The sequence below is a fragment of the Aphis gossypii genome, chromosome 1, assembly GCF_020184175.1.
Source record: "Aphis gossypii isolate Hap1 chromosome 1, ASM2018417v2, whole genome shotgun sequence".
NCBI lineage: Eukaryota > Metazoa > Arthropoda > Insecta > Hemiptera > Aphididae > Aphis > Aphis gossypii.
The window spans coordinates 73,653,726-73,668,762 of record NC_065530.1 but is presented as its reverse complement, the minus strand read 5'-3'; the positions used below and the strand labels follow the sequence as shown (position 1 = coordinate 73,668,762).

Here is a 15,037-nt window from a genome sequence, read left to right as displayed (position 1 = left end):
ATTACTCACTGTTTCTTTGTTCATGACTGATTTCATTAAGATTTTTTCCAACCATTCGAGCTGTTCTATTGGGTTGACCACGTTCCGCTGCCTTTCTACGGTGGAAAATGCATTTGAATTGAGTGCGATTATTCTAAGTTTATTTCCTTTTTGCTCGATTGTATAATAACCTCCTGTGAAAAGAAAAATGAAATTGTATTAATTAGTGTGTAAATATATACATTATACAGATATATTTTTTTTATTCGAAATTGTCTTAGTCATAATAATGATTGAATTTGTTTTTATTTTTTAACTATCTCGAAAAATTATGCTTGGATGCTAAAAATATAACTATAACTGCTCATAAATATTATGTTGTAATTAATTACAATAAGTTTTATTTAATAGCGATTAAAAAAAATAATGAAAAAGATGAAAAGAATAGAAATTATCTATTGTAACCTACAAGCATTGAACAGCATAACGGAATTGTATGTATTAATTGTTTTGTTTTTAGTTTATTTTGATGTATGATGAGAGCAGCTTATAAATAAAATGTAAAAATAATTTTTATAACTTAAAGTAATTTTTTTGCAGACAATATTGTTTATTAAATTATTGCTATTATTATAGTCAAATATTAGAGTTGTAAAATAATTTCGTTGGTTGTTTTTTAATCAGTTGGGTGTTTAGTTGCTCAAACAAATAATTAATTCTGATAAAATTGTTTCTTTTTTATGATCAGGTTACCTTTTTAAATAATATGCTATAGTGTTTGTCAATTATAAGTTCATATCGTTTTTTGATTTATTTTTATTTATTTTAAAATTAATTTTGCGTGAATGTATAAAAGACCACCAATTATAAATTATCATATTTTAAATCCAAAAATTGTTTAAAGCTCTCATATTTTAGAGTAAACTTTTTATTCACGTAGTTCGTGAATATGATATTTTTCAAACTAATTTTACAGCAACGTTAAATCAAGAGATCACTGTTATCTGAATATTTAGCTGCACGAGTAAACTGTACTTTCACACGGAAATTTTAAATTCGTTAAATACTATTTATAAACACATGAATTTCTGTGTGTGGAGTAAATATGTCGTTATCGATTGTCAACCTTTGTGACCTGAATGAAGAAAATATGATAAGATCGTAATTCGATTATAATTTGTAACACTATATTAGCCGACTTGTAACAACAAAAAAAAAAAAAGCTTCATGAAATACACGTTATAGGTACCTACGGTATAGTACGTTAGCTGGAAAACATTCAAGCGGACACACCTATAAAGTTTTTTTGATGGCTATTGTCAATGATACCATAACTCATGTACAGTACAAAATTATATTAATAATAATAGAAAAAAACTCCGAATTTCAAATTGTGACTCATACACCACGTATACGTGGTTCAAAAGAAGTAAAGTTTGATTATAATAATTAATAAAAAAATAAAAACAGATATTTCATCTCATAAAAAAAGGTTTGAATATTTTACAAGTATGTTTTTTTCGTATTACGAGTAAATTAAATGTGCTAGCACTGCATTATCTAATATAAAGTTTATAATTATATAATGTTTTATTTATCTGGCACAAAGAGCAAAAACCTTCTATCGGTGTACCAACTAAAAAGTATAATTATTATTATTATTTTTTTTTTTTTTTGACATTAAAAAAATATTGTCTCAAAATTATGTATGTGAAATTAATAAAAATAAAACTATAGGTACGAGCAATTTGTTTTTTATGTTTAAATTAAAAAAAAACGTCATTTCACACAAATAAATATTATGAAGACCTAATAGAAAAAGTTTCTTATTTTTTTTTTTTTTAACTATAATCTCAAAAACAATAATATTATTACTGTTTTATAGATGACCTACTAGACTAGGTTAATGATTTCAGTTGGTTAATATATACTATTTTGTAAGCGAGGTACATATATTCAAAAGTTTTCAAAAACTTTTGAATACGTTTTTAGTTACACAATAACAGAGTAGTAACGCAGTGTAGTATTGTCAAAGGAAAAAAAAGACAACATACCACTACGTGACACCAATAAACTTTGCGTAATATGTATTGTAACAACGTACACAATATTGAATTGTAATATTATGATAATAATAATTATGAAAGTTGTCCAGAAAATAAAGAATTTTTTGATAAAAAAAAAAAACCAAGGCTTATACAATAAGATGCTTTTCTGATATCCTTTGCTATGATTATAATGATGATGATGATGATGATGACGATTATTATGATGATAATAATAGTGACGATGATGATAACGATGGTAATAATAATATTTCGACAATTGGAGGTGACGAAATAAGTTTGCGAGGACACTCAGGTAGTCGACAGCAGCCCCGTGGGAACACACAAAATTTCAAAAGGTATATCGTTACAATTATTCGTTATTATAAGGGTGTTTTGACGCAAGCGAGTTTCACGTAATTTTGAGTGCAGTTTGAGAATCTCCACTGAAGAAAATCATGTATAAATCTAAAAGACGAAATTGAATTATAAAGCAAAATAAAAATTCAACAATCAAGATTGTCATGGAGTTGGTTAGGCGGAAGAGGTTTTGGAAATCGACATTCAGCTTTATTGTCTTATTATAATAATAATTATTATTTTAAACGAATTTTTGCCATATTCTTGATCCATCAACGTCCAACAGTAGTAACACAACTTTCAAAATACTTGCAAAACTAAAGGTTGAGCCACTAATTATCTTTAAATCAGATCTTTAAACCTAAAGAATTTTTCTGGTCCAATATTCAATTATTTTTTGAACAATTTAAATTTTAAATAAATCAGTATTCATATTTGTTAATCAATATTTTTATTTTTACCACAATTTGAATTAATTTAATTTGCGATAATTGACGTAGTACAATCATTTACACCACAGAAAAACAGATATTCTGTAGTTATACAGTAGTGAGTAGACAGCGTTCAACTCGGTTTAACAATAACACCTAGTAAAATCATATTATTGGAACGATTCCCATTTATTTGACTGTCTGAATGTTATTTATCTTGATATGGTTGCAATAGCTCTATTATAGTGAATAATATCTTAAAATATAATTTATCTTAAAACTTTTTAAAAGTACTTATTATATAAAAATACACGCTTTATTTTTTGTATTCCCAGAAAATTTAACGTAACTGTGATCCTCTTGAAATCTCCGAGAATATTCCCCTTCCAGGAAATTACTGAGTGCAAACCTTAATTCCGATTTTCATTCTAAAGAAAAGGTTCACGTATTCAAACATAATACAAAAATGCACTTGTAATTTTTTAGTTTTTACGACATGCAGTTGTGATTGATTTATCTATATTCATATTGAAATAATCATTGCACCATTCTGTTTTAGTAACCCACTCATATAATATTATAATCATGTGTTTTAATATTTCGAGTTTTCATTTTTTATTTTTATTTTAACACGACGTAGGATTGTAGTAATAGTGTACGAGAAAATAATAGTGTAAAATAATAAACGATTCACAGTGGCACAATGTTACATCGATATCCGTTCATATAATATAATATATAGTTTAACATTACGACGTTGTAAACCCTCGCGCATTATAAATTATAATAATGTATGGTGTAGCGTTGACAGCACCGAACGAATAACGGACGTTTACGAACTTCTACATACAAGGAATAAGTCAATAATTTAATATATTACTTTGCAGGGTTAGGTTAGATTTTACCGTAAGTATTTTTCACTTGCAGTATTTATTGTGTTTTTGAAAACACATACGTTCCTTTTTAAAAAATATCTTGAGGTATTTTTTTTTAATTTATTTTTTTTTTACTTAATCAAAAACTATATTTTTAAGCTCGCAGTGGACACTTATGACTGGTTTAATGTGTCCCACTGTATCTATTAATACATGTTATTAAATGATAATAATATGTCTAGAACTCTAGAATATTGTGATTATCAACAAATTGAAATGGTTAACATTTCAAACTCAAAACTATCATATTAGATCCGATTTCTTAGATAATCAGCATTCCTGTGCACCCTGCTTCGATTATATTAAATTAAACGTTAGTATATGTATGTCAGAGATCCCAGTAATCACAGGGAATGCGTAACGGTCTAAAGACGATGTCTGATCAACAAACAGCCTGCCAGTTTCGTGTCACCATACAGTTATTTCCGTGTCCGTACACAGCACTGTCAATATAATATGTATGCCATAATGTAAAGTGAGTGGAAAACATATTAACGTTTCATCTAAAATATGTAATACACGAATATGAGCGAGATGACCGAATAAACCTACACAATTCACACGGGATATACTGCCGTGAATGATGTATGCTTTTTTTTTTTTAACTTTCATCGTGCCCTCCGATAATATTTAAAGGCTACGACCACGTCCGATCTTTTCCACAGCACACGCAATGTCTTGTTGTCATCAATTTTACCATTTTTTTTTATTCGATTTGTATTTTATCGTGTCCAAACTTAACCTAATCAGGCGAACACACCACCATGTTTTCTTTGAATGAATAATTTATTCAAGTTCTTATTTTTAGAATTTTTAAGTATTCCACGTAATAATACGAAAACCCTAATTTAAATTTGTTATATTTTTATACAAAAAATAACAAATCTGAATTTCGATTGAGATATTCGTACATCAGAATTTGAAAAAAAATTCGCCGCTTAACAATTTATAGGAAAATATATGGTAAAAATTTAGAAATTGATATTGTTGCTAAAGTATATGTATAGGTTCCCTAAGTATAAATATAGAAATTCAAAAATAAGAATTTTATTTTATTATTAAAGAAAACAATTGGAAATTACACATTTTCCCGATCGTGATATTTGGATACGTATTATTTTTACTATTTCGGTTCTTGCGTGTCTAACTAACTATTCGTAGTGGACACTGATTGCTCCCCAGGTGTCTGTACGTCATTTTTGCACATTATCAAAAATACAATCAGATTAAAGTATAAAATAAATATTTATCTGCGAAGAAATGCGTTAAATTTTTATCACTCACGTTTATTTTTAAAATAAGTTTATTTTGTATAAAATCGATTGATATCAGCAGTTATAGAGCTGTACGTCTATATTTCTATAACGCGTGTTTATACGCAGGGGCGCAATTTTAACAAAAAAACTAGATGTTTATTTTGGATAAAAAAATTCTAGGAATCTTCTTCCATCAGACCACAAATCCATTTTATACAATAAATGTTTATCAATAACAATATATATATATATACATTTGAACACACCGTTCACTCCCGTATAAATTCGATTTTTATTCGTTGCACAATCATAATATTATGTTATGATGAAAGTTTTTTTTAAATAATAATTATTTATATATATATATATATATATATATAACTTATTGAAAACTGATCATAAAGACATTCGATATAACATAGTTGAATAGTTGCAAGTACCATTTAGACTTCAAACAATAAACCACCAGTCCCAACCACCTACTCACAAAAAAATAAACTCACCCCTAAAACCACGAGCGATCGCCTCGCCTCTTATTTAGAAGCAATGGCCCGTCAAAGACGTGCGTGGGCGTACAAATGTACAAAGGTACCAGAGCGAATGAAGAGAAGAAAACATTTTCTCGACTAGTCGTGACTTTCAATCGCAGTTCTTTCGTCACTTTGTGATTTCGCACGTTTCAAGCTACGATAAAAAAAAAAAATATTACGACAATTGTGGTTTTTTTTTTTGGAAATAATACAAGCGTCTACGTACGCAGCACATAAATGCGACGACCAAAGAAGATCATGACAATTTGCCGAAACGAATCTTCGGGATAACAATTTCGTGAGCTCGTTTCATTAGTAGCACGCATTGGAGAATGTATTCGTGGACATTTATACTATGCAAACACACACACGCACACGTGTTATATATATTATAAGTAATCGCAGTTTAATTGAAGGTCATTGTACTTTTTTTCATTTATTTCAAGCAAATAATAGCAATAATACGAATGTGAATGTGTGCCGGTTGGTTGTGCGCAGAGCTGGTAAGTTATGGTAACGTTATTAGTTTTTGTCGCGCGGTCGACTTCCAAACGAGCTTTTCGCGCTACCGCCGCCGCCGAGCCACACGATATTATTATGTTATAGACTACGCAGTGCACAACAATACATATAACTAGCTCTCGCCCGACAGCAATAATGACACGAGTGCATTATTTCGCTGTTAAAATAAATAATTCATAGGCCACCGCCATCGACTTTGACATAGATATCGTTCTCGAATAATGTTGGCTTATACATAATATATACTTTTTATTTTTTTAGGTTTTTGCGTTTTAAGTCTTATCGAGTTACGTTAGAAATTTTCCAACGAAAATAAAAACAAATGGTATGCTCAAAATCGATCGAAGATTATTGCGGTGGTCACGTATCTATCATAAAGTGTAACTTATTCTATTGTAAGCATAATATAAATACGTATAAATATATATCATATTTTATTATGTATTATAGTTCATAATATGACTAAGTGATTTTACTATAGTAAACAGTCATTAAAACGAAATTTAATTGAAATTTTGGTTTTTATTCTCATAATAATAGCTTTTGTGAACGTCACACGATATTGTATGTGATTTGAATAATCGATATTGTACAAATATTAGTAAAATGTAACCATTATTTGTAGTATTTTACTTGATTGATATCAAATACATAATTTATACATTTAATTTTGTAATTGAATTTATTAACATTTTTTTTACTCAATCTAACTAACCAAATTAGTAAAAGTTAGGGTTTCCTATAGTGTCAAAGAGTGAGCTGTGTCTTAAAAGGATAGGTGACGTTAACGCTATCAACGAAAAAAGGTATAAAAATATAGAAAATGTTTGAGTATAAAACTTGAGGTTAATCAAATTTTTAAAACCAACAAACGATAATAATACCCGTCTGAAAAAAGTTAAAGTTTGTCTTTGTTTTATCCTACGAAAATAATTTTTGGGTGTGTATATATTATATAGTATGGCTAGTATGTCTTGACCTATAAAAAAAAATATACATGTATATTTATAATATAATTAGTTTACTAATCATCTAATTAGTTACATTATTTCACTCGTATATAAATATAATTAATGAATTTTATCAATATATAGATTAATAAAATAAATTACCAAGTTAATGAATACGAGTATATTATAATAGTATATTACCTAGTATTTTATTTATTTTATACTAATGTATGATTTGTACATGCTTTACAGTAAGTGAATGTATGTGTTCCTGTTTCAAATTATTGAGATATTTTTTGTCGAGATTAAATTGTCAAAAGCAAACATGTTTGTTGGCGTCAAACAAAATGCAATGTCAAGAAGAATGTTTGAAATACGATAGCTAAGGAAACTAAATGATCGGTGCTTGTTGCCAATTTCGTAAGACGAGGAACACATTGTTAGCGTAACTCTAAAAGAAATTAAATTACACATTCATTCGAACAAAAATACAAAAATGTTCGTAAAATATCCTTTAAAAAGTATAAAGTATTCCTCGAATTATATTATTAACAATACAGACGAAGGTACACCATGTATACAATATACATGCACATAAAATATGTATAAATAGAGTTGTATGTATATTATATGTCTAAAAGTTTATTTTTTTACCATATTATACTCGCATGTGCACATAAAGACGAAATTATTCGTTTGCACCAATCGTTTCGTGCAAATTCAAACTACGTTTTTGTGAAAAATATTATAAATTTGAATTTTACATTTTACTGATATGCACGAAAGTAGTTTTATACATAGATGATTTTCGCGTTAACATACCTATATAAAATGAAAAAAAAATAATGAAATTGTATAAACAAGTATAATTTAATTGGTGTTTAACTATTATTATATCTATTATATATTTATAGTTAAAAGTATAATAATTGATATGAAAATTTTACCCCTAATAGCCTAGATCCTAAGGTTTATCTTTAAAAAAACAAAAATTATAATTTATGGAAAATTAATTTCATTTTTTTAGGATTATTATACCATTCAAATTATAGATGTTAAATAAATTATAATGAAATTGGCTGACAATGATTTGTACGACAATATAAGATATAACAAACATTTTAATTTAGATAACACATAGAGATGATCAGTTTTTTTTCTTTTTTGATGACGGAAATTGGCTAACAAAAAATTCAACGCGACTTAAAAATAACTAAAGAAAAAGAGAACTGTACAAAAAATAAAATAATTGACAGTGCTATCTCAAAGTAATGATGTGTTTCAATTTTTTATTTAATCCTTCTGCAAAGATAAAAAACGAGCTTAACTCTCTACCAGTAATCATCCGTTTAATGCTGTTATCCTTTTGACATTGGGGAACAACTGATGTTAGGTACTTTTGACGTCCAAAGGATTCGCTAGAATATGACGTGTACATTCAATTTGCCGGGGTACTACAAGCCTATACATAAAACAGAGTTCGTATTGTTCAAAGCTCTATTGTCAACCTTTAAGAGGTTTGGCACAATAGAGTGATTATTTTGTGAAAAATAAATGTTAAATTTACAATAGATTCTTAAATGATTATCGTAATTCACTTGATTTGATATAAAAAGAGAAATAGAGAGAGAGAGAGGGTGAAAATGCCTTCATTGGTATATTATTTTATGTTGCGTTATATTATAATTATTATACTCTTAAATTGAATAGGCTTAATATTTTGTTAAATAGAAACCAACGGTTACACTGGTCATCTGTTCTTAGCATTTAATTTTTATAAAAATATTTTTATTTTAATCCTATAATTTATTATGTATATTAATTGCATATTTAAATTTTAATAGGTGTTAAACATAATAATCTAAAATAATAATTTATACAATATTACGATGTTAACAAAATATGTTAACAATTCAAATGTTTTTATTACTTGACGATAATAATGAAAATATAGATAAACAAGCATCTGTTTTCCTGGTATCTCATAAATGTTATGTAATATTTTTAACAATAACAAAGTTATGATCACTCGGTGATGTAGATCAGAATAAATTCAAATAAACTTTACTGACGTTGGAAAATTTCTCGGTATTTCAGAAGTATTCTTACGGCGTATTTGTTCGATTTATAATCAAGATAGGTGCCACGTGAAACTTTTCTAGTTTTAATACCGTTCTAAAATACACATAATTTCTGAACCAATAACTCTACGACTGACTTCACTTAAATTAAAATAAGGACACTATAAAAAAAGTTGCTTACTAAATTATCTCATTAAAAACTCAACTTTCTGTCAGCGATAAGTTTTGGATTTTATGTCTATTTGCAATAATAAAAAAGAAAACTCGTTTATTCCTTCAAGGATGACTTTACTTACCTACTACTCAACTATTTTATTGGTGCATTCACAGACTGCCAATGTATTAGGATTTTTTTCCAGAAAAATAGTGTTAAGTATTTATTTATTATCAAAAAAAATTATATTTTTATAAAAATAACATGATGAACTGCTGATAAATAAAATAAAAAAATATTGATTAATTCAATTCATTCAATTTGTGAAATGCGGGGCTTAACCCTACAAGAGTATAAAGATAAAAATACTGCGAATGAATACAATACACGTAATTTTTATACTCACGGTTTTGTTGTGTAATATGTATTGAAAAAAAACAGAAAGCCTTACAATGCTTATAATACTTTTAAAGATAAACAATTTAGGAAATGGTTATATCAATATAAATATTAATGTTAAGTATATAAGAGAACACTCTTATTTTTGTAAGTTACGAGTGTTGCTATACGTTAGGGCGAAGATATTAAAGATATTTTTTCCTTATAGTTGTTCGTCATACACTATACCAAATGTTACAGCGTTACCATTTTTTTTTTTTTTAAAAATGACGTTTTAAGTAAGTTCTTTTTGATTTAATATATTATAATAAATAATATGGAAAATAGTACGTGTTTTAAATATTTATTATATAGTACCTTTAATAATAAAATATTAACACAATATATAGGTAATACTATAAAACAAAACATATAAACTTAAAGAAAGTGAATACTAGTTTCTTTGACTTACTCTCTGCCTTAACTTCAAAACATACCTACACTATCAATATTTAAGAATTTGAATATTCCTTAGCAATAAGCGATTTAACTTTTAAAATATTTACATAAATTAATTCAATAAATTGGTTGTATTAAAATAAGCCAACCTAACGTGCATATTAATTTTATTTAAAATACATATTATACGAATCATCGTCGTATTTTATTTGAAAACTTTACTTCAAGATTTAAAAACTCAATCTCAATGAGATATGTAAAATGGAAGTTGAACGTTTTATAAGTCCACAAATAACTTCTTTAAAGTGGTGTGTCCTTAGAGCATTGATATTTAAAGTGAAGGATCATCGAGTGTATTTTCTTTACAAAATAAGTGGCAAATATATGAATATATACGAAGTAAATTTCTAACATAGAATGATGCTAGACAGTTAGAAAATACATTATGTAAATTCTTGATGAGAGTCATAATCGTTTAGATAATATTGCCCAATGTAAAGATATGGTACGTTTAAAATCTACGACATTATTAGTATCGCAAAGTAGGTACAATACAATCCAGTATTATAAATAAATGTTATATTTTGCTCACTAAAATTTATTATAATCAATATTTGTCTCTTTAAGCTGTCAATTTCATTCAATATTTTTTCTAATAAATTACTCAAACGTATATATACATAAAACATCATGTTTCTACTTGACTATATTAGGATATTTTTGTCTTGACAAAAAAAAATCATATATTGCATATTATTATATTTTAATGTACAATAAATTACAATCTTAACAGCATCTAAATATAACCTTTTTAAATCATTTAATACGTATATTAACGTATATTACGTACATCGTAATGTCTGTTATATTATATATTGTGATCTATAAAAATATGTACTTAGTATAATATACCTAGAATATAATTCTACTTTAAAAGTAATAATAAAGCTGTAAACGTCCTCTTGTATGCAAAAATAATAATTATATTTACATATAGCGATTTATTATCACGATAGAATGTAGTGAACATAAAACGCTATAATGTCATGTTTATAACGCTCCGGATTTTATACCTATAGAATATTATGTAAAAACAATAAACTATTTGCGTTTGGATGACCTTGTTTCGTTGCTTGAATTTACACATTATTTTTGGTTAGCCATTTTTATTTATTTTATTTTATTTTATTTAAAATATTATTTGTTTTTCGGGTATACATTATATACTATGTCGAAATATAGCTGTAAATAATGTATTATTGCTTATAGTTACATTATCATCTGCTAGTGAATATACAATATATATCATGCTATCTATCACTGACTCGATAATTTTATGTTGCACTTTTAATTGTTTTTTTTTTTTTTTTACTTGGTCCAACACATTTTATCTTTTTCGTATCCAAATGAATACTGTCTCAACGATGTTCATTCATTTATCCACCCCCTTACCTATAGCTGTGGTTGTATTTCGTGATGCTTTGAACAATCTACTAAACACAAAATTAACACGACGATGACGATGAAAATAGAAATAATATATAATATCAAACGAAAAGACCTGAAAGTCATTTATTTCACTCCACAGTGGTTTTACATATTTTACAGAAGATTGCTTGAAATGTCTACGGTCATTAGTCAGAAAAGTTTGGATTTTATTAAAAAATTTTTAATCTTATATATAATTTAATAAATGTAATTTCAAAACTAAATTTTCAATTGTAAGGTTTTTGTTTTTAAGCCAACAAACATTTTTAATTTCGTATTCTGAAGCAGAATATTTTATACAGTTTTAAACAAACAGTAGTTTATTAGTTATAAATCGTAACTTAAAATACTCTATATGAGTATAAACATTTGAACGGATCACCTTGTACAACCGTATAACAATGGCTTGGAGTTTTAAGCAAATAACGAAATACATTTGGAATGAAAAAAAAAGAAAAGAAAGTATACACACACACACACACACTCGTCAAACACAAAAGCGCCGTCGTAGAACACGGTTGATGAGCTTTAAACACGGACAACAGATAAAGCAGGTGGCAACTGACGAATATAATGGCTTACGTACGGCTAGGCACCGACACGATTATTGTTATATCGAAGGAAATACGTCGAATTATCGCCCCGCCAACCCCATTCGCGCCTATCCCCGGAATATCGCTCAGTTGCAACACGTCTACAGTACTCGGGCGTGTATGTGTGCAAGTCTTATTTAGTCGATCCCAAATAAATGCCTTTATTATGATCTCGACCCCCGATTATGGATAGAGAGCTCAAAAGCATGTACACCATACGTGCGTGTAATGTACACGAGAGGTAAGTACGTAAGACGTCTGCCGGTGGAAATACTAAAATGTTTGAAAATCCAACGTTTCGTTATTTCGATCGTACGCACCTATTTCACAGCCCAACAAATGCGTTCCACTTTGAATTCAGAGAATTTTCGTTAAGAAAATTATATCAAACAATATAATCATTACTGTTAACAGAGATTGTGTGTAAGTATCGAGCATTCTGATTCAAAGTATTTATTTAAATACTTCAAGATCGATCTTTTGTTAGGGAAAACGTGTTATATTTCTGATTCCAAAGAATTTAAAATGTTCAAGTTATTTAAACGGACAATACTATCGACGACGGTTTTGTAGAAATTAAAAAGTTTTCAATTGAAATGTGATAAGCACTAAAATTTTCTGAATAAAAAGCGTTCGATACGGATCAAACGAAAGTTAAGTACAGAATGTATACAAAAATAAATTAGTGGAATTATTTATATTATATAACATGAATTTCTTTTTTATCACTTATTGAAACAAAAAACGCAATCTTTTTCAAAATACTAATATTATATAATATTGTTTTAATTATTTATGCATATAAAATATTATTAGATAATTACAAGTTTGAAAAACAAATCTTTTATTGATGACGATTCATTAGATAAAACTATATTAAATTTATAGACTTCATTAAACATATAACAAACGCACCTATAAATATATATTATATATTAAGTGTTTGATGGATTTTATAGTGTTCCTTACAATGGATTTTTAGGTCTAAACTTTATATTTTATACTTCAGGCAGAATTGTAATGAAATAAAAAAAAACACGTTATACACGAGAAAAATATTTGAATAAAGAACATCAAGCATAACACTGAGTTTCGTGTATTTTTATAGATAATTAAAGACAACTGAAATTAATATTTAAATTTTTACTGTCAAACACTTGAATGCACGCCATTACTCTCGGTGTACGTATAATGCATTATTCAAACGATCGTGATGTCCAAAAACAATGCATCAAGGTTGACTGAATATGAACTGCGCTTACATATTTAGTGTACATTAAACAAATGTATCGTGAACAGTACACATGAAAAAATAAAACAAAACATTTGTCGTAATATATCGTGAATAAATTAAAAGAAAAAACGGTAGGTATCTACTATTAAAAATCGCAGAAATTCCAACACAGGAGAAGCAAGACACATGTGTTCGAAATATCTATATGTGAGGGTCTGTTTTCCTCATTTCCGTGGGTTTGTTATTTGTGGGTTGGTGGTTTTTTCCATCTCTCCTTAACACTAAATATTGTTAAAACCGAGAATTTTCTGCTTCAGATGGTGGTATTTTTTATTTTTTTTTTTTATTTTAAAACTATAGTGTAAAAAAAAATATTGCTTATTTAATATAAAATATAATATGGTATGTTTTCGACTCATTAGAATTTACAAAGACTCGTCTTTGTAATAGAGTTGGTGAGATAAGAATTTTAAACTATTTAACACTATAATAAACTGTATTGGTTAAAATCCTGAATATCTTATTCCCTAATTTTGGCAAGATGTCACAGTGTTGTGCATTATATTATATTATATATTATGTTTTCGACGTCGTTGTTGGTGTTGGTAAATTAAATGGATAAGACATTAAACGATTAATCTACGAACCATTTACTTAGCAGTCTAATTCTATGATAATATGTCTTTAGATCTTTTATGCCACATCAGCTTATTATTAGTGTTGATAATAATCCGGCGGCGAGTCAAGAAAGTCTTAATATTTCTTTTGCTCATGGTTCTTCTACACTTAATACTATATAATGTTTAAAGTGATTTACGAATTATTTTAAGTTAAATCACTACTGATACGATGACATAAAGTTTGTTTCTTATCTTAATGACCTAATGTATGGTAGAATATAACGATACTAGCGTTGATAATGAATTATACAAACTAAAGTTGTGAATAGTCAATGACAAGCTTAAAATATGAGTAATTTTCGGATGAATTGTAGGAATATAAAAATGTTTAAGCTCAAAGAACACAAACAACACTGGACATAAATAAATAAATAGTTCAATAATAAAAAAAAAAAAAAAATAGTAATAATAATATAAATAATAAACAAATAACAATATATTAACTTAAAAATAAATCATAATGTTTTATTTTATTAATAACATGGTCATAGTATATTATGATTGTTTTAGTGTTTGTTTAGTATTTTTTACTTAACGGTTCTTTCACATTTTTAATATTTTCCACTAGTTTAAATTGTATTTAATTGATTTATCAAAAAAATTATATATACAATTACTACCTACACAATCTGTACCATTTTTTATGTATTAGTAATTAACATACTAAAATTATGTGGCCTAATTTATAATGGAATAGAAACAATATTTTACTAAGTTTATAGTGTATCAAAATTGCATACACAACACGCCGTGATAGAAAAAAAAAATATGTTCGGTCATTATTTATATTGAATATTATTATATTTTTTAATATCTATGTATAAAATACAATATGAAATAATACTGTAAATAATTAACTGACCTTAAGTTTCTGTATATTTATTTATTTGAATTTTTTTATAAGTTTTGTTATCTACACTATATTATATATTAATATCATCAGAAAAAAATGATATGACTTA

At 27.0% G+C, this 15,037-nt stretch overlaps 1 protein-coding gene across 2 annotated transcripts in view; it reads right to left on the bottom strand.

Moving 5' to 3' along the window:
- LOC114119635 (acid sphingomyelinase-like phosphodiesterase 3a) overlaps positions 1 to 15,037 on the bottom strand; it is a 209,323-nt gene that overhangs the window by 24,621 nt on the left and 169,665 nt on the right. For both annotated transcript variants that reach the window (XM_050198775.1, XM_050198776.1), the window contains one exon: positions 10 to 173. In XM_050198775.1, the coding sequence (XP_050054732.1) occupies positions 10 to 173 (164 nt within the window). The remainder of the gene's footprint in view (positions 1 to 9; positions 174 to 15,037) is intronic.